Source organism: Xiphophorus hellerii, chromosome 4 (assembly GCF_003331165.1).
Source record: "Xiphophorus hellerii strain 12219 chromosome 4, Xiphophorus_hellerii-4.1, whole genome shotgun sequence".
Lineage (NCBI taxonomy): Eukaryota > Metazoa > Chordata > Actinopteri > Cyprinodontiformes > Poeciliidae > Xiphophorus > Xiphophorus hellerii.
This window is the reverse complement of record NC_045675.1, coordinates 1066551-1085745: the sequence shown is the minus strand read 5'-3', so window position 1 is coordinate 1085745 and position 19195 is coordinate 1066551. Positions and strand designations below refer to the sequence as shown.

Sequence of the window (19195 nt, the reverse complement as noted above, 5' to 3'; positions counted from 1 at the left end):
TTGTTCCAGATTCGTGGTGCATAGAAGCTGAATGCTGCTTCCCCACGTTTGGTTCTGGATGCAGAACCAGAACCAGCAGGTTGATCCAACAGCAGCAGATCTTTAATCCGTTCCGGGATTCATAAACTACCAGCTGAAGTTTAAAGTCTATTCTCTGAAAACCAGGTGATGTAGAACCAGGTGGTGTAGAACCGGGTGGTGTCTTTATCCTCCTGGTTCTACTCAGAACTCCAGCAGCAGCGTTCTGGACCGTTGGGTTGTCAATCAGACCTGTGAAGACGCTGCTGCAGGAATCAAAGCCACTAAAGAGAAACTAAAGCCTGGATGAGTTTCTCTGATCTGAGACTTTAGTCTCTGGTCCTGGAAATGTTCTGCAGCTGCTAGAAGATCCACTGTGGAACCGGCTTTATGTGGCTGTGAGGTCAGAGGTCATCCTGATCTTTAGTTTCCAGCTGGAACAACTGAAGCTGACTCTAGATCTATAACTCTAGATTGTTCTTCTTTAGGTCCAAAGATAATAACTTCAGTTTATTATAGTTGGGGAAAATTATGACACACGATACAAAAAATGTGACAATATGATAATTTAGTTGTAATTCAAGAAAAAATCTAGAAAATATGAGTCACAATATTATGAGAAAAAATCATAATTATGCAAATAAAAAATCAAAATAAATCAGGAAAAAAACGTCAGAATATGAGGAAGAGTCAGATTTCTGAAAGACCGCTTTGTCCGACGGTTCTGATCCAGTTCTGATCTGGTTCTGATACATTGGTTCTGACCCGGTTCTGATCCAGTTCTGATCCGGTTCTGATCCATTGGTTCAGTCGTCAGACTCGCTGATCGATCTCGTTCCAGTTTGTTTTTAATTAACTCTGCGAGAGGCCGTGAGTTTTTACAGCGCGGCATCGAACCGGCGGGCTGGTGGTCTGCAGAAGCGGGTCAGCTGCTGCTGCGGGTTGTTGCTCTAATCAGGATCTAATGGTGGCAGGAAGTGGAGTTAGCGCCGAGTGCTGGCAGCAGGTCGGACTTAACAAAGAGCAGCGTAAATAATCAGAAACTTCTCCAACAGTCCCAGTAATCGCTCCAACCTGTGAAGCTCCTTCAGAGCCGCTTCCCTCCTGCAGGCTGCACTTTGTCTTCTTAATTTCTGTGCAGCGCTCCTGCTGAGTCCGAACGCCTGACATTTAATAAAACAAGCCGCTGAAAGCTGCAAAAGCGTGGCGCTTTTTTACTTCAGTCCTACAGAGAACAGGCGGTAATCACGGCACATTGTGTCGGCGCACAAAGTGCACGTCAGGTTTTGTTCGTTTGAGTGTTAATTCAGGTCCTGAAGTTCGGATTGGGCTCAGAAAACCTCATTTAGTGTTGGAAACAGCAGAAAGCAGGAATAAAAATAGCAGATGAGTCTGGGTGATAATAAAGGAAGGTGTGACCAGATGGAGGATATTAAAGGTCTCAGAGACATGAATTCATAATGCAACACAAACTTCTTCCTCCAGCAGGAAGAGAACAGAACAAATATTTTATAGTTTTCTGATAATGATCAGGTCCGGATCAGAGAAACGTTCCCACTCTGAAGGACGCGTGCGTAGAGCAGCGGGAACGTTTCTACGTTTCCTGTTTTCTAGAGAAACAGGAAACAGAAACCAAATAAACAACAAAAATCACTAAATATATTCATCACTTTTCCAGCAGTAGATCTGAACAAAATGCTGCACAAGTTAAATGCAAACAACTTCAAAAGTGTTAAAAAGGCAATAAAACAATAAAAACGTGTAAAATAAACTGTTTGGGTTCAAATAAGTCTTTTTATTTAAAACATCCAGTTTCTGATTGAATTTCATGTTTAAAGGCAGATTTTCCCAACAGCCTGGAGTTTCTGCTGATTTCACCCATAAAAATATCACAACATGAAAATAAAAAGGAAAAACATAAAAACATTTCACATGAGGAAACCATAACCCTTCACATTAAAACAGAAAATAAATTCAACATGTTGGAAAACAAAACATTTTTCATCTTTCATATTTTATTAAAAGATCATTTTCATGACATTTTTTCATGTTATTTTATTTATGCATATTAATAAAATAAACCACATGAATTACATGTTTCACATGGTACTACAAAAAGTTTCACATTTCAACAGATTCACTTTTTCACATGTGATTTGAAGGATTCCCACATTTCATATGTTACCATTTCAACATTAATAACTTATTATATGATACATTTTCCCACAGGAAGGCTTCCCTTCAAAATAAAATCTATATTTCACATGTAAGATTTTTGCATATTAAATACAAAGAAAAATGTACAAATCTATATTAGAGGCACAAATTTCACATGCGAATCAGATAAAAGGTTGAAGATGTGTGTCTCATGTGAAATTCTAAAATCTTCTGCATATTAAATACATAATAAAATGAATAAATCTATATTTTACAGCTCAGTATTAAAGCAGATGGGATGAAAGTTTTGTACTTTTGGAGATCAAAATGTTTTTGCAGGAAGAATATGAGCAGAGGCTCCTGGAAGAAAAGAAACTGGAATGATTGGAACAGATTGTGGTTCTGTTTTAGAGTGTAGATGTGTCAGAGCGTGTTGAGCTGCAGAGAAACATCAAACTGAGCCGAACACCAGAACCAGAAAATCCCGTCCAGGTTGGATGAAAACAGAAACCTTCAGGCTGCAGGTCGAGGCTCAGGGATTCGTCTTCATCCGGCTGAATGAGGCGTTTGGAGCGTCGCCATGCGAAATAAAACCACGCAGCTTTGTTTCGTCTCCATGGAAACGGACGCATCAGAGCCGCAGCTCCTTGCAGATGTTTTCCAACTGGAGCATGAATGATGGAAAGTTCTCCAGCAGCTGCGGGTTTGTTGGGGAGGTTTTCCTGCCGCAGAACATTCAGCCGGCTGCGGCTCTGTGCTGCAGCCATTTGTGGGATTGGTTCTGCTGTTGTGCAACATGTTTACATGGAGATGGAAGCTTTTCAGCCGGGAAGAACTGCTTCCTCAGCGCTCTCCTTTGGAGCGTGTTCCTCCTCAACAGCCTTTCACTGCTTTGTCTCTGACTCCGGCCGAGGAGGCTTTGTTTCCTTCACCGTACATTAGCCTGGATGACTGCAGGCCGCTTCCTCCCCCAGGGAAGACCGCACTGTTGTGTCTGGAGACGGAGTAGAAACTGAACATTCGATTAAAGGCAAAGAAAACATTTCCTGACATGAAGCTTCACAAACAGAGGCAGAAGTTTAACACCGTCTGCTGCTGCCTTTTCCTGCCTTTCATCCAGTTTTCTGCAGCAGAAATGTCTGAACCTCGTTGTTGGTTCTGAATCGAACCGTCAGCGGAGGACCTGATGGTTTTCAAGGTGTTTTCCTCCTGAGGGTCCGGCAGACTCGCTCCGATCAGAACCAGAACTTCAACATTTCTTCCATTTCAGCTGCTGTGGTTCTCTTCCTCTCTGCTCTGAGTCAAACCAACCAATGTGAACAGAGACCACTCTAAAAGCAGGAAGTGGACTACAGTGCAGGGCATTCTGGGTAAATACAACCAAAGCTAACTTGCTAGCCTAGCGCTAGCAGCAGAAATGTCTCCTGGTCTTTAGCCAAAGACTAAAGAGAAATCCTCCAACACTAAAATCTGACGCCTCCATCTTGTTTCCATGTGGTGAAGAAGGAAGTTGCTCTCAGTGTCTTCAGAGGTTTTTGTGTCGTTTCCTTCAGTGGTTCTTGGTGCAGCGCCCCCACAGGCCAGGAGGGGAACAGGTTGGTTTGGGTCAGAACCACAGCAGCTGGAGGTGGAGCAGATGGTGAAGTTTTATCTTTGTTTAAACCGAGTCCAATTTGAAAACGGCTCTCTGTATTATTTTCTTTATTTTCTTTCTAGTATTTAGTTTATTGACTTTAAATATTTAAAAGCAAAAACAAAAGCTGGATGAATCAGAGGGTAAATCCTGCATCATGTCGGGTAATAAAGCCTGATGCCTAATGGTCCTGCAGACTGTATCGGCTTCCTGATGTCGTCCTGCCCGGTTCCGACCCGGTTCCAGGTTCTGACGCAGAGCATCGTTCTTTCTGATTGATTTTAATTCACTTCTCTGTAGATTCTCCAGAGGAGTAAAATAAGCCTTCAGTTGCATCATCTGTTGTAAATCTGCTGTTTCCCACCAGGATTTTTCCCTCCTTCTGTTGTTTTGGTTTTCTAAGATTATTTGAGGTTTTTCCGGTTCTGCTGCATCCCGGTTGTGACGTCTGGCTTCATGTTTCCTCCTGCAGGAGTCGACCGAGTTTCTCCTTAAAGCCTCGCAGCTCATTACAGATTCAGCAGCGGATCGGAGAAAGTTCTCATTTCGGACTTTATGTGGCCTGTGGAGATTTCTTGGCTGTTGTGTGGCCTGCTTAGCAAGTTTAATAAGAGCTAATATTTGAAAACCATTTGCAGTGAGATGCAAGGAGCCACGGATCAATAAAGGCAGCGTGTCTTAAAGATAGAGGGGACTGAAGGAATCCATTTATCGAGCCGCTCCACGGCGTCGATAGCATCCTTCCATCCTCAGCTCCTCCGTCCAGAGGCGGCCATTGATCAGCTGGATGAAGACTGAACGGCCGGATTAGGGTGATTTCACAGCTTGGTGCTCTGCCAGGCCGACAGCAGCTCTTAAAGGCACAGCGCAGGAAAAGGTCAGCGCGTTCAGAAGCCATGAGGGGGACTGGTTGGACTGGTGGAACTGGTTCTCCGAATCATAAAACTAATGAAACCAAAACAGAGCATTTTTGTTAACTGGAATAAATAAAAATAGTAATAGGGTAAAGAGCCGTTCTAAACAGTCGGATTGTTCTTGAACGTCACATCGCTGCACATCTATCTATCTATCTATCTATCTATCTATCTATCTATCTATCTATCTATCTATCTATCTATCTATCTATCTATCTATCTATCTATCTATCTATCTATCTATCTATCGACTGATCTATGAAAGGAGGAGAAACGGCCCACAGCATCACAGATCCTCCGCCGTACTCTCATCTGACCAGAGCTCAGCGTTCCAAATATGTTGTCATGGTAGAGCTGATGTAACCAGCATCTTGTTGCCATGGAGACCTGATCTTTCCTGTTTTGAAGAGCGGCTGATAGAAGAGGAGCGTTGGGGCGTTTAGCCAGGAAGACGTCGTTCACTAACTAACTTCCTGGTTTCAGCCTCGGATCAGAAACGTTTCGGTCGTATTTAAAGACGATCCGTTTCTTTCCAGTGATGCAGATAAATCAGGAAGTTAAATTTCTCTCCAACAGGAAGTGGAGTGGTAGTTTGGTGGGCGTGTCTGAACAGGAGCAGGACGTTCAGGAGGGAAACGGAGCGCAGCGTGTTTCTGCCTGGACACGCCGCAGGATGATGGACTCGTCTGTAAACTCGTTTCCTGACAGGCGACTGCTGCTGCTCTCGTTTATATCTGCAGCTTGAAACTGGTGAAAAATGAAAAATGAAAAACCAACCTTCCAGGAAAGTTGTGGAGTTTGAGATTATTCATGTAGAGGCGAAAAAAGACCCAGAAAAACAGAAAATCTGCTGAAGATCTTTGATGGAAATCAGTTTGTGGTGCAACAGAGAGTATGAAGAAAGTTCCTGAGGAAAAACTAGAAATATTTCTGCAGAAGTCTTTAAAATGAATAAAGACAACCAGAAACTTTGTCTGTTAAAATGTGAAATAATCTGCAGATTAATCAGTTATTGATTCTGTCTGCGGTCAGCTGGACGCCATGTTGGACGTTCTGCTTTCTCTCAGTTTGTTGTTTTTATTTTATTTTGGTTAAATATTAAATTAATTGGTCAGAAACTGAATGAAACTGACCGTCCAGAACCGTTTTACTGGATGGATGAATAAATGATATGAAGTCAATGACTGATTAATGTGTTCATGGTCAGAAGTTTACATACTGTACAGCAGTTCTGGAGTTCTGGTCCGGTTCTGTCAGGAGGTTCTGTCGGTTGTTGTCCTGAAGCCGCTCTGCACTGCAAAACATCCAATTAATCCAGGTGTTTTTTTATTATCTAGTTTCTGGTTCAAATATTTTATTTCAATTTAATAAAGGCAATTCAGCAGAAAATAGAAGTTTAATTTAAGGCGGTAATTCTTTAAAATTGATGAAAAGTTTCAGTTCCACTAACAGATTGTTTCATTTATAACAGAATATTTTTCCATGTTAGAAGTTAAATAATCTTCCAGTCGAACTAAAACTTTTTAAAATCAATATTAAGGAATTATTGAGTTAAAAAAAGCTCCACTTTTTGTTACTTTTAGGTTAATTTGGTCTCATTTCAGATAGACTCACATATTTACACTTAAAAACTAGAAATACTTGGTCATATTTAGTGTTTTTGCAGTGTGGGGCATCAGACCCGTTTGGACCTGAGCTGTAACTTCCTGACTGAAGTTTGGTTCCGATGATTTCTCCTCATGATTCCATCTGTGTCCTGAAGCGCACCGGCTCCTCCTGCAGCCCCGCAGCATGATGCTGCCAGCACCATGCTTCAGATTGGATGCTGATAGTCAGGACATGTCTCCAGAAATTACCTATAATCTGTTTTTTATACAAAGTATAAAGAAACTGAAACTACAACTAAGAAAAACTTCATATTTAGTAACTACTAAAAACTAGCAAACACACTGTAAAAACTAATTAAACATAAGGCAAAATATGAAAAACCCAGAACCATTAGAACCAAAGTAAAATCTCCATGTCCTCTTTAGTATCTGCAATGAGATTTGGAGTTGCTCTCCTTTACTTTGACTGGGCCACAGTGCAGCAGCTGCCCCTGGGGATCGCCGGCCTGCGGCGGCGGAGCGTCGATGAGATTGAGCGGTCTCTGTCAGCGCGCTGTCGCTCTCCATCAGCGCCGCGCCGCGTCGCTCGCTGGGGAGCGTTCAGGTCGATGGAGTCGCATATTAAAGGTCCGCCGCAGAACCGCCAGCCGGGACCGGTTCTGTCCGCTCGGATCTCCTGAAGCGCCGCTGGAGGTCGTGACCTCTGCTGTTTCATTACAGCCTGCGGGATGCTCTGGCCATTTCCTGTGATGAAAGCTGATTTTTTTCAGTGTGAGTTAAAGTGCTGCTGACTTTTGCCTTTACCTGTTTACATCAGATTCTTCCTCTATGAAGCTTTTCTGACCAGGAAGAAACAGGAAGACGATCCGGTTCTTCTTCTTCTTCTCTTTCTAAAACAGACTTTGCTACGTTCAGAGCTAACGGGACCATCTGGTTTTTACACACTGCTGATATCTAGAGAGACATTTATTACAAAACTATTGTCAAAAATGAAACTTTGAAAAACTTCTCAATCAAAAATATGTTTTGAGAGTATTTTCATCTAAAGTTAGTTTGCCATTTTTTCTGATTTTATATTTTCAAATGATCTTTTAAGATTTTTAATTTTCCAATTTTGTTTCAAATGATTCTTTTTAGGATTTTATTTTTCAAATTATTTGGTCAGATTTTATATTTCCAGTTTTTGATTTACTTTTTCAAACTTAATTTTTTCTAATTTTATTTTTCCACTGATAAATTCTTTTAACCATAAAAAGTAAAATTTAAAGACAATTTAAGAGTCAAAACCTGAAAGAAAAATGTTTTGAAGAAAAATCTAGTAAATGATGAGTTTACTGTAAATATGTTGAATCGTGTCCCAGGTCCCGCAGGCGCTAAGTGGACGCCTATCTGGGCCCAGACCTCCAGCAGGGATCCGGTTTGACCGACAATAATCTGGTTTTTATTGACTTCCTGTCGCTCTGAGTTGCTGCTTATGAAAAGCAGCAGCAGAATCGAGTTTTTATTTCTCCATTTACTGTAATAAACAGCAGACTGTAATAAATGAGATCAGAGCCGCGTTGGCAGCAACAAAACTCCAGACCAGCAGAGAGTCTGGCTGCTGGAAAACAGAACCGGTTCTAGTTGCTGCTTGACAGCCAGACTGAAAGAAAACCTCCAGCTGATGAGAGGAATGAAGCATGGCTAACAGACAGGCTAGGCTAACAGACAGGCTAGGCTAACAGCAGCTAGCTTCTGAAAGTTTCCTCTGGTGTTAAAATAAACAGCAGGATGGATTTGAAACGTGTTGCTGCAACTAAAACGATCCATGATGGAAAAGTAAAACCAGCTGAGGAATTTATTCATTTGTTAACTTTAACTTCTGCAGAGTTCCTCCAGTTCTGAAGAACTTCGGATCCATCAGAACTCAGTCTGACATAATGATGCTCAACCTGGAGGAAGGGGTCAGAGGTCAGGGAGGGATGGATAAAGTAGAATAGAATAGAATAGAATAGAATAGAATAGAATAGAATTCAACTTTATTGTCATTGCACTGTCACAAGTACAAGCAACGAGATGTAGTTTGCATCTATCCAGAAGTGCTCTATGAGATATAAATATTTATTTACAGATGTACAAGACTATGTATGTATGGACTATAAGGGGTTATAGCAAGAGATATAGATATTGTGTATAAATATAAATATGGGAGCTATATGCACAGATTATACAGATTATACAAGAATGTTAGGGAATGGATTATAGATAAATAATGGCAGATAAAATGTACAGGTTGTATGTGTGTGTGAAGAAAACAGTCCGTGATGTGTGTGTGTGTGAGGATAGTCCATGTGTTATTGTTGTATGAGAGGATAGGGGAGTACAGTCCTTATAGTTTATGTTTTATGTCAGGAGGCGTTCAAAAGCGTGACAGCTGTGGGAAAGAAGCTGTTCCGGTGCCTGGTGGTTCTGGTCCGTAGGCTTCTGTAGCGCCTCCCAGAGGGCAGGAGGGAAAAGAGTGTGTGTGCTGGTTGAGTGGAGTCCTTTGTGATTTTCCCGGCCCTTTTCAAACACCGCTTCCTGTAGATGTCCTTGATGGCAGGGAGCGGTGCCCCGGCGATATACTGGGCAGTTTTCACCACCCTCTGCAGCGCCTGCCGGTCGGAGACAGAGCAGTTCCCGTACCAAGCTGTAATACAGTTGGTGAGGATGCTCTCAATGGTGCAGCGGTAGACGTTCGTGAGGATCTCTGAGGACAGGTGGTTCTTCCTCAGGGTCCTCATGAAGAAGAGGCGCTGATGCGCCTTCTTAATGAGTTTGGAGCAGCTGGTCGTCCAAGTCAGGTCTTCGGAGATGTGGACTCCCAGGAACTTAAAGGTGTCCACACGCTCCACCACTGTCCCCTTAATGTGGATGGGTGGATGTGGGTCAGCGTTCCTCCTGAAGTCCACGATAAGCTCCTTGGTCTTCTCGGTGTTCAGCTGCAGGTTGTTTTTGTCGCACCACTCAGCCAGACGGTCTACCTCCTCCCTGTAAGCGGCCTCGTCATTATCTCTGATGAGGCCGATCACCGTGGTGTCGTCTGCGAACTTGATGATGGCGTTAGAGCCATGGACAGGTCTGCAGTCGTAGGTGAAGAGGGAGTAGAGGAAGGGACTCATCACACAGCCTTGTGGCACTCCGGTGTTTATGATGATGGTGGATGAGAAGTGGTTGTCCAGCCGGACATGTTGAAGTCGACTGGTCAGGAAGTCGAGCAACCAGTTACACATGAGTGGACTGATGCCGAGGTCTGTGAGTTTGGTAATGAGTTGTGATGGGATGACAGTGTTGAACGCTGAACTAAAATCTAAGAACAGCAGTCTGGCGTAAGTGTTCTTACTGTCCAGGTGAGAAAGGACAGAGTGCAGTGCTATAGAGACTGCATCCTCTGTGCTCCTGTTCTGCCTGTATGCAAATTGGTGGGGGTCTAGTGTGGGGGGGAGACAGGATCTGAGGTGTGCTAGGACCAGCCGCTCCAAGCACTTGGTAATGATGGGGGTAAGGGCTACCGGGCGGTAGTCATTGAGTCTGGTTGGGTTGGGATTCTTGGGGATTGGGACGATGGAGGTAGACTTGAAGCAGGTCGGTACCACAGCGCGGGCCAGGGACAGGTTGAAGATGTCCGTCAGCACTCCTGCCAGCTCCCCAGAGCACGTTCTGAGGACACGTCCAGGTATGCCATCAGGACCCGCAGCCTTGTGGGATTTAATCCTGCTCAGAGCAGCTCCTACATCAGTGGGGAGGAAAGTCAGTGGCTGTTGGCCTGGGGTGGTAGCTGCTTTGGTTGCAGTTGTGGTATTCCCTCTCTCAAAACGAGCATAGAAGTTGTTAAGTTCGTTGAGGAAGGAGACATCAGTAGAAGCGGGGGTGGTATTGGGGTTCTTGTAGTCTGTGAGAATCTGAAGGCCTTGCCACATACGTCGGGGGTTGGCGTTAGAAAAATGATCCTCCACCTTCCTTTTGTAGTGGTGTTTGGCCTTCTTGATTCCCTTCTTCAGCTCAGCCCTGGCTGCACTGTAAGTCTGTGCATCCCCTGACCTGAAGGCGATGTTGCGGGCCTTCAGCAGGAGACGAACGTCTCGGTTCATCCAGGGTTTCTGGTTGGGGTACATGGTAATGCGTTTGCAGGTGGTGACACGTTCTATGGTGGTGGAAATATGGTTCAGTACAGATGAGGCGTACTGATCCAAGTCTGTATGGTGGAAAATAGTCCAATCTGTATTCCTGAACCGGTCCTGGAGCACAGCGTCTGAGCCCTCTGGCCACACCTTTACTGTCCTCATGGTAGGTTTCACAAAGTGTCTTGTCTCCAGTGCTGACCCTATAAAACCTGCCCAGAGCGAGACATCGCTAGCAGTTAGCATCCTAGCTAACAGTTAGCTGCTAATAGCAGCTGTTTAGGATTCTTTGAAGTGAAAAGCTGTCAGACTGGAAATGTTTTTATGAGAAGCTGAACTGAATGAAACAGAACCGCTGTCGGCTGATTCTTCCTGAGATCCAACAGGAAGTCAGTCAAACCGGCTCCAGACGAGTTTAACGGGGGGGGTGGGGGGGAGAGATCTGAACGTAGACAACAACATCAGTAGTCTACAGGCTACTAGTTAACAAGCTTAAGATGCTGTATTGTTACTAGCTAGTCATCTTTTAGCTAACATTAGCTAGTCATCTTTTAGCTAACATTAGCTGGTCATCTTTTAGCTAACATTAGCTAGTCATCTTTTAGCTAACATTAGCTGGTCATCTTTTAGCTAACATTAGCTAGTCATCTTTTAGCTAACATTAGCTGGTCATCTTTTAGCTAACATTAGCTAGTCATCTTTTAGCTAACATTAGCTGGTCATCTTTTAGCTAACATTAGCTAGTCATCTTTTAGCTAACATTAGCTGGTCATCTTTTAGCTAACATTAGCTAGTCATCTTTTAGCTAACATTAGCTAGTCATCTTTTAGCTAACAATAGCTGGTCATCTTTTAGCTAACATTAGCTAGTCATCTTTTAGCGAACATTAGCTGGTCATCTTTTAGCTAACATTAGCTGGTCATCTTTTAGCGAACATTAGCTGGTCATCTTTTAGCTAACATTAGCTAGTCATCTTTTAGCGAACATTAGCTAGTCATCTTTTAGCTAACATTAGCTAGTCATCTTTTAGCTAACAATAGCTGGTCATCTTTTAGCTAACATTAGCTAGTCATCTTTTAGCGAACATTAGCTGGTCATCTTTTAGCTAACATTAGCTAGTCATCTTTTAGTGAACATTAGCTAGTCATCTTTTAGCTAACATTAGCTGATTGAACAGCTTTACTCAACTTAGTCGGTTAATTTGGGGGGAAAACTGCAACGTTCTTTGTGTTTTGCTGGTTTGCTGCCATGATTCTAACACACCTGAGTAGCTCTGCACTGCTGCACAGGTGTAAACTCAGCGGGAGCGTCGTAGTGCTCATGTTGCATTTAAAGGCGGCTCGGAAAAACAGGTTACGACAGATTAGTGACAGAGGACACAGATATGGGAAGTGCGGAAGCCCCTACTGCAGGGGTGAGCGATCCTGGTCCTGGAGGTTCGGTGTCCTGCAACTCGTACACGTCTCCCTGGTCCAACACGCTTGAATCCAACAGCTAAATCACCTCCTAGTGCAGTCAGGTTCTCCAGAGTCCTGCTAATGACCTCATTATTTGACTCAGGTGTGTTGAAGTAGAGACACATCTAAAAGTTGCAGTAGACCGGCCCTCCAGGCCTGGAGTTGCCCACCTCTGCCCTACTGTATAGGAATAACAGAAAGTTGGCCATTTTAAGGTAAAAACAACAAACAGCTTCCAGTCCAGGGGGGACGGCTGACGGCTCCGCAGCAGGACTGGTTTCTGGGTCCATATATTTCTGTCATTCAGCCTCCAAAAGCTAAAGAAAAACTTACAACATGAGAGAAACTGTAAATATGTATTTAATCTGCTCCCTGCTGGTTGTTGAACTGATGACTTCCTGCTCCGGGTTCGTCATCCTGCAGCTGATCTGTGCTGGATGAGAATCTGTAGTTCGCTTTTTAAACATCTCCCTGTTGGTGGAGATAAAAAATGGCCGAGCTCAGGTAAAAACACAAGTGTCTGCTGCTGACTGAGAGTTTAATCATCCTCAATAATCTCTGCTGAATCTGGAGGTGGACGCTCCTACCTGTGGGAGCTGCCGGGAATTAATTACAGGAAGAGTCCTCTGCAGTTTTACTGTCCTTGGGTGATGAAGACGCTGCTGATAAAAGTTTTAAAATCTGCAGAATCCGTAAAAAACATTTAATCTGCAGGAATCAGCTCTGAATTACTGATTATTAATATTTCTGACTGTTTTAATATCATTAAAAAATCAAATGCGGGAATCTGGAGCAGATTGGTCACGTTCCATTTAGCTCAGGCAGAACGTTCCAGATCCGGTTCTGTTTGTTTTCTAACGGAATCTTTAGGAGAAATAAACTGAAATCCTGCAGGAATGTTCTCTGAATGTTCAAAATGCAGTAAAGAGAACATTAACGGCCAGCAGCCGTCCTCATTAATAATGCATCGTCTTAATGTTCATTTTGCAAATAAAGTCCAGTCTTCCACATGCGTTTGTTTTAATGGTTTGTAAACTGCTGCATTATTTACTCCGTGATTCCAAACGTTTGCTGTTTTTCCGGAAACCTTTTCTGTTAACAGGACAGCAGCGGCTCCCCGCTTCACCTCCAGCTGATGCAACGCGGTGGTAAACATGTCGCTGTCCCAACTTTTTCAAAAACTTGCTGCCGGCATCAAATTTCAACTAAAAATCTCTTTCAATTTCCGCCTTTCTAGATTTCAGACGCCGTCTTTGTATCATTAAGTAAAGACTTTGGGTTGTTATTATCATCATGCCTGTAGTTTCGTCATGCAGCAGCTGATTGGCTGCCGCTCCACCTGCGCCTCACCTGTCGGGGAACAGACAGCGTCAGTGTTTGCCTCGCGGCAGCGCTCAGGTTAATGATGGGATGTCCGCCGGTGAGCATGAACATGTCACGGTCTGCAGGCCAGCGCAGCTTCCTGTCACCGCGCTGCTTGATGTTTCCTCTCCGGCCTGAAGGAAGCCACACCTGCATGGCGATTCTCCTGAATCGCCCCGGTTCCCCGTCAAGGCGCTGATCCGCCCGGCATGAGGGGAAATCACTGCCAGGCGGTTCTGACGGTTCTGATGAGCGGCTCTGTTTTTATGTTTTCCATAAAGTTTCTGCTCGGATCCGTTCTGGAGGATGGATCTGCAGCCTGTAATTTCACACCGTCAACAGTTTATTCTGCTCCGCTTTCATAAAATTGCTGGAATTACATTTTAACATTCATGTTGCTTTCAATACAGCGAGGATATTTTTCTTTTCATGTCATTTCCAGTTTAGCTGTAAGCAGAAGAATTTTTCTTTTGGTCGATTTAAAAAAACAAAATCAGCCTGAAAAGCAAAAGCAAAACTTTACCTGTAAAATCTGTCTAATGTATGCGAGTCATTTTTAATCAATCAATAAATAAAAAAAATGTTTTTCTAGTTTCTGGACGTAGCATTACTCTGAGAGGAAAGGTTTAGGAGCCAACAACAGAAAATGATTTAAAGGGGCAGTATTGTGTGAAATTGACTATTTTTAATCTTTCCATCATGTTATAATTTTATTCATTAATAACAAACCTGGAGTGTTGCTTTGATTCTTTCATGTTTGAGAAGTCATTTCATCTCCATGGCGACCAGTCAGCTGTTGAAACGCCTGGGTGGACCTAGCCCCGCCTTCCAGGCGCATTTCCTCCCCCACTCAGCTCCTTCAGACTAGCCAGCAGCAATTAGCAAACAGCTGCTGAGCTCATTATAGGAGCTACGTTGGTAAGAACATTAAAGGGTTAATAGAGGAGCCATGTTGGGACGACTTCCTGGAGGCGGAGCTTCAGGAAGAGCAGGAGCTTCTTAAAGAGACAATTGGAAAAAATTTACTAACTTAATAATTCAGAAATCATAATAGAAAATAGAAAAACCTAAACAGATTGGAAAATATTATTCAAACAGAACATAAGAATATCTACTCAGCACCAGGAGACAAAATAAACTTCCTGCTCTCCTTAAATCTGAAGGGTTAACATTTTTCTATTTAGAGAATTAGGCAGTTTGGACTCAGTTGGGATTGTTTCTACCTGGTTCTGGTGCCGTTTTACTTTATGTCTTTGCAGCTTCTGGAAAAGGAGCCGTCAGGAGGTCCTGATCAGCCAATCAGAAGCAGATTAGACAATAATTGCAATGGAGTCGATTCTTTTCCGACTTTCTTCATTATTTACATCAAAAAGAGAGACAGAAATGTAAACAACGCGACTCTGGAGATGAAATATGATCTAAAGCCTGAAGCTGATTGACAGCCAAGTTTTCCAACATTTAAAACTCTGAGTTTCTAAGATCATTAAGGTGGGAGGAGCTTTGATGCCATCAGCACAATCATTTCCTAGGCTGAAGGTTCTGGAGGCCATTTTGTTTCATCTGGGATGTTTTGAAGGAAGTTGAAGAAACTCACGCTCTGCTTCTGTCTTTATTAAACTTTATTTATTATTGTATTAATAATACATGGTGTACGGTAAATTAACTTCCTGTCTGCGCTGACCCCTGCAGGACGGAGGGAGGAGGACGATGGAGGTCAGCTTTTCTCCGCGCCTCACTCTGCTGTGCCTCGGCTTCGTCTCCGGGGTTCGAACCCTCAACCCCGACGACCCCAACGTGTGCAGCCACTGGGAGAGGTCAGTTCTGATTTAGCGCCGGTCGGAACCGCCCCAGAGCTCTAATGGACTCCCCGCCACAAATCAGAGCCGGGGAGTTCTGCCAACAGCCGGATGCAGAAGGGAAAAGGTTTACGGCGCGGGCGAAGGGGGGCAGATGGAGGCTGTAAATTCAAAACGGTGGCAGCGAGCTCGGACTTCTGGGAAAAAAAATAATCCCAGAGCCAGTTCTGATGAGCTGCTGTGATCGATGGGAATTTTGCAAATGGATATTAGCTGCAAACATGATCCCAGTTTTCTCTTCACGTTTCTCTTCCTGCTGATCCGTTTAAAGGGAATTTAAACCGTTTCCTTCTGAAGCCTCAGTTTCATTAAGACCTTCCAGGGAATGCTGGACGTTTTCAGACGGAAACCTCGAACACAGATGTCCAAACGTTTTGCTAAAATAATTTTATTGTGAATTCTTTTCTTTTTACCTGCTAAGCAACAAATTAGTTTGTATTTTTATTTAAAAAGTTCAGAAAAGGTTGTGCAGTTTCATAACTTGTCAGTCAAGATATTATGTTTAGTTTATTCCCAGAAACAACATTAAGAATCATCTTTGAAAACCTTTAGCTGGATTTAAATACTTGGTGTGACTGAGTCTGTTTTTCAGTAACAAGTCACTGGAGATTTTTGGCCTGCAGCTCAATTCCAGTCAGACGCTTCGCTTTTACCAAATTACAGAATTATTGTGGCATAAAGAAGGAATAAAAATTTGAAAAACTATCTAGTCCATGCCTATTAGAAGTAAAACACTGGTTTTGTTCCTAAAAGTTAATACTAGATATAAATTTGTAATTGAAAGTTTCATACAAAGAGAAACAGAAAAATTCTCCGCCTGCAGCTGTGCCGTTTAAACCTTTTCTGATCTGCATCCAGGGCCACTTCAAACTGCTCACAGGGCCACAAACGGCCCCTGTGCCGCACTTTGGACACCCCTGCTCTAATGTGATTGTGGTTCTTCTTCTGCAGCTACGCGGTCACCGTGCAGGAATCCTACGCCCATCCCTTCGACCAGGTTTACTACACCCGCTGCACCGACATCCTCAACTGGTTCAAATGCACCAAACACAGGTAGGAATACCAGGACGTTCCCAACACTCCCAGTGTTCCCAATGCTCCCAGTGTTCCCAACACTCCCAGTGTTCCCAATGCTCCCAGTGTTCCCAATGCTCCCAGTGTTCCCAACACTCCCAGTGTTCCCAACACTCCCAATGTTCCCAATGCTCCCAGCGTTCCCAACATTCCGAACAGCTGATGTTGGCGTTCTGATGAAGGCGTTTATATTTCATCCAGGTTTTCTGTCAGTGTGGAGTTTTTAATTTCACGTTTCTATTTGCTGGTTAACGAGCAGAAAAACAAGCAGAGTTCATCCGACCTCAAGTGCAGCACTTCAGGCCTCATCATGGACATTAAGAGAGTTTCTGTTGAAAGGACTCTTTCTTCTGATTGGAGACATTTTCACAGAATGTTTGTGATCAAGCAGGACCCCAAGGTTTAAACACTGAAGCAGAGTAAAAATAGAAATAATAAGAAAAGTGTTTCACAACGTGAGGAGAGCGAGGACTGATTTAACACACGATGCTTTTCAGTTTCCATCCCAGACTTTCCTGTCACCAACGATTCTCCAGCTCTGCTGACGGTTTGTTTCAACGAATCCGTTTTAAATTGGATGTTTAGTCTCTTCTGACAACCCAGAAAATATGAGTTTATCTCCAGAAAGCTGAGAATATTTCTGAGATCATTTTCATACTTCATCTCACACACACAGACCCAACCAGCCACATGAGACCAGTTAACCCAACAGTCCCAGAGAGATCCCAGCATGCACTGGGAGAACATGCTGACTCCATGCAGAAAGACTCCAGGCCGGGATCCAAACCCACAACCTTCTAAAAGCTAAATATTTAGCAAATTCACTTGCCAACAAGGAAGTAGACTACCAAAATAAAAGCTGGGTCTTGAGAACGTCTTCATAAACTCCTGCTGGTGAGACTGAATCCTCCAACGCTGAAGCATCGCTGCTGCTGTGGATCCGTTGGAAAACGTCTGCATCTCCTTTAAAACGTCTCGTCGTTTGATTTCAGCTGAAATGTTCAAGATGAGAAGAAAAAAACGACGATGAAGAGATGATGTGAAGCGATTCGATAGCAGGAGTTCATAAGGAGCTTTTATTTTGGTAGTCCAATGTACATATTACCCAAATATTTAGCTCCAAGCTAAAGTTTAGCTTTAGCTTGGAGCTTTTAGCTTGGAGCTAAATATTTGGCTTGTAAACTAAAATATTTAGTTTTATATTCAGACATTTATGAATGAAATGCTGGAGGTTTGATTTACATCATTTTGGAGCTCAGATGGGTGTGTGTGTGTGTGTGTGTGTGTGTGCAGGATCAGCTATAAGACGGCCTACAGGAGAGGCGTGAGGACGATGTACCGCAGACGCTCGCAGTGCTGCCCCGGGTTCTACGAGACCGGAGAACTCTGCGTCCGTAAGTCGGCATTAATATCAGAATTAGGATCAGAGACGATTCTGACAGATCTGCTCTCAGATAAACACAATGCTCCATCCTCAATGTGCTGCTGTGTTTACATCACTGCAAAGAAACTTTTAATGTGAAAATCCCAGACACTTCCTGTCAGTATATAGCACCCAGTTCTCACTGCAGACCAGTTTGAATATTCTAACTTATTGACTGTTTCACTGCAAAAACACAAAAAAGAAAAAGCTTCTGCTGTAAATATCTCAGAACACTTTAAATAAGACAAAACTGACTTATAAGAAAATAGAGGATTAGTTTTAGTCAGTAATTCCAGATGTTATAAGTAAAATAATCTGCCAGTGAAACTAGAACCTTTTCATCAATATTAAGGAATTATTGACTAAAAATAAGCTCCTATTTCTTTCTGAAAAGTCACTTTTCAGTTAGTTTTGTCTTATTTAATGTATACTAAAATATTTGCAGTAGAAACTAAACAAAAACACGGTGAAGAGTTTTAAACCTACAATATAGCAACAGGAATTTGCAGGAATAAAAATCTGGAACAGACTGAATGTTTGTTAGATGAGGTGAAGAAGCTCCAGCAGCTGAAGAGTGAAAACATCCGAGATTCCTGGATTAAACCAGCTGATGATGTTCAGTCGCTCTGTTTCTGTTTATCTGCTGCCACTTTGACGAACCTGCTTCAGTCAGAATCTGAGCCGATTCTGCTGCTGGGAAAAGCAGCAGGGAGTCAAACAGGCAGCAGGTAGATTGAGTTGGAGCCGAACTGGAAGCTGTGGCGCTGCGTGCCGGACCAGATGGGCTGGGGTATTCGCCAGATTATCAGCTGTAATCCCGACGTGCGGTGAGATTAGCTCCAGCCTTCGTTTGGTTTGAGACAGATGCCGCCTCAACATCCACGGTGAAATCTGAAAAAAGAGATTTTTCTCAGCATTTAAGACTTTCTTCTGGTAAAATGATTCTTTCTTCTGCTATTTTTCTGGTAGTGTTCCTAATAATCCGTCACCCAATTTGAAGAAAAAAGGGTTGAAATTAGAGCCACTGTTTGAAAATAATTTCTGTCATTTGTAATTTATTTTTTTAAGAAAAGAAAGCAAGTAAAATTAATAAATAAATGAAGATCTGAGATTTTATCTTTATCACCCAGCCTGAGAGGAGCTGTGGAGCACGGCGGTGGAGGAGTCATGGTCTGGGCTTTGCAGTCTGTGTGGATCATGATCATGAGTTAAAGTGTGACAGCAAAAAACAAACATCACAAAAACATAAAAACCATCAGTTTCTGAGAAGAGAAAGATTTTATTAATTGGTGAATTAACCAGTTAAAGTCACAAAGAGCAGCTCCATGTTTCAAACATCCAGATCAGGGAACTTTCTTTTTATCGTTCTCTTAATGACTAAAAATTCAAATGAACCAGTTCATGTTTTTAAATAGAGAAATAATAACAAATGCAGGTTTTTAACAATTTTATGTTTACGTCATTATGTTGGAATCTGTACTAAAAAAAAAGAAAAATATCTGCATCCTCTTTTATGTTTATCTTTACTTTAAATTGTGACAACAGAAATGAAACG

At 42.8% G+C, this 19195-nt stretch overlaps 1 protein-coding gene across 3 annotated transcripts in view; it reads left to right on the top strand.

Moving 5' to 3' along the window:
- LOC116719203 (multiple epidermal growth factor-like domains protein 11) overlaps positions 1-19195 on the top strand; it is a 99276-nt gene that overhangs the window by 10605 nt on the left and 69476 nt on the right. For all 3 annotated transcript variants that reach the window (XM_032561660.1, XM_032561659.1, XM_032561661.1), the window contains exons 2-4: positions 14977-15101; positions 16095-16196; positions 17511-17611. In XM_032561660.1, coding sequence (XP_032417551.1) covers positions 14995-15101; positions 16095-16196; positions 17511-17611 — 310 coding nt within the window. In that variant the 5' untranslated portion in view covers positions 14977-14994. The remainder of the gene's footprint in view (positions 1-14976; positions 15102-16094; positions 16197-17510; positions 17612-19195) is intronic.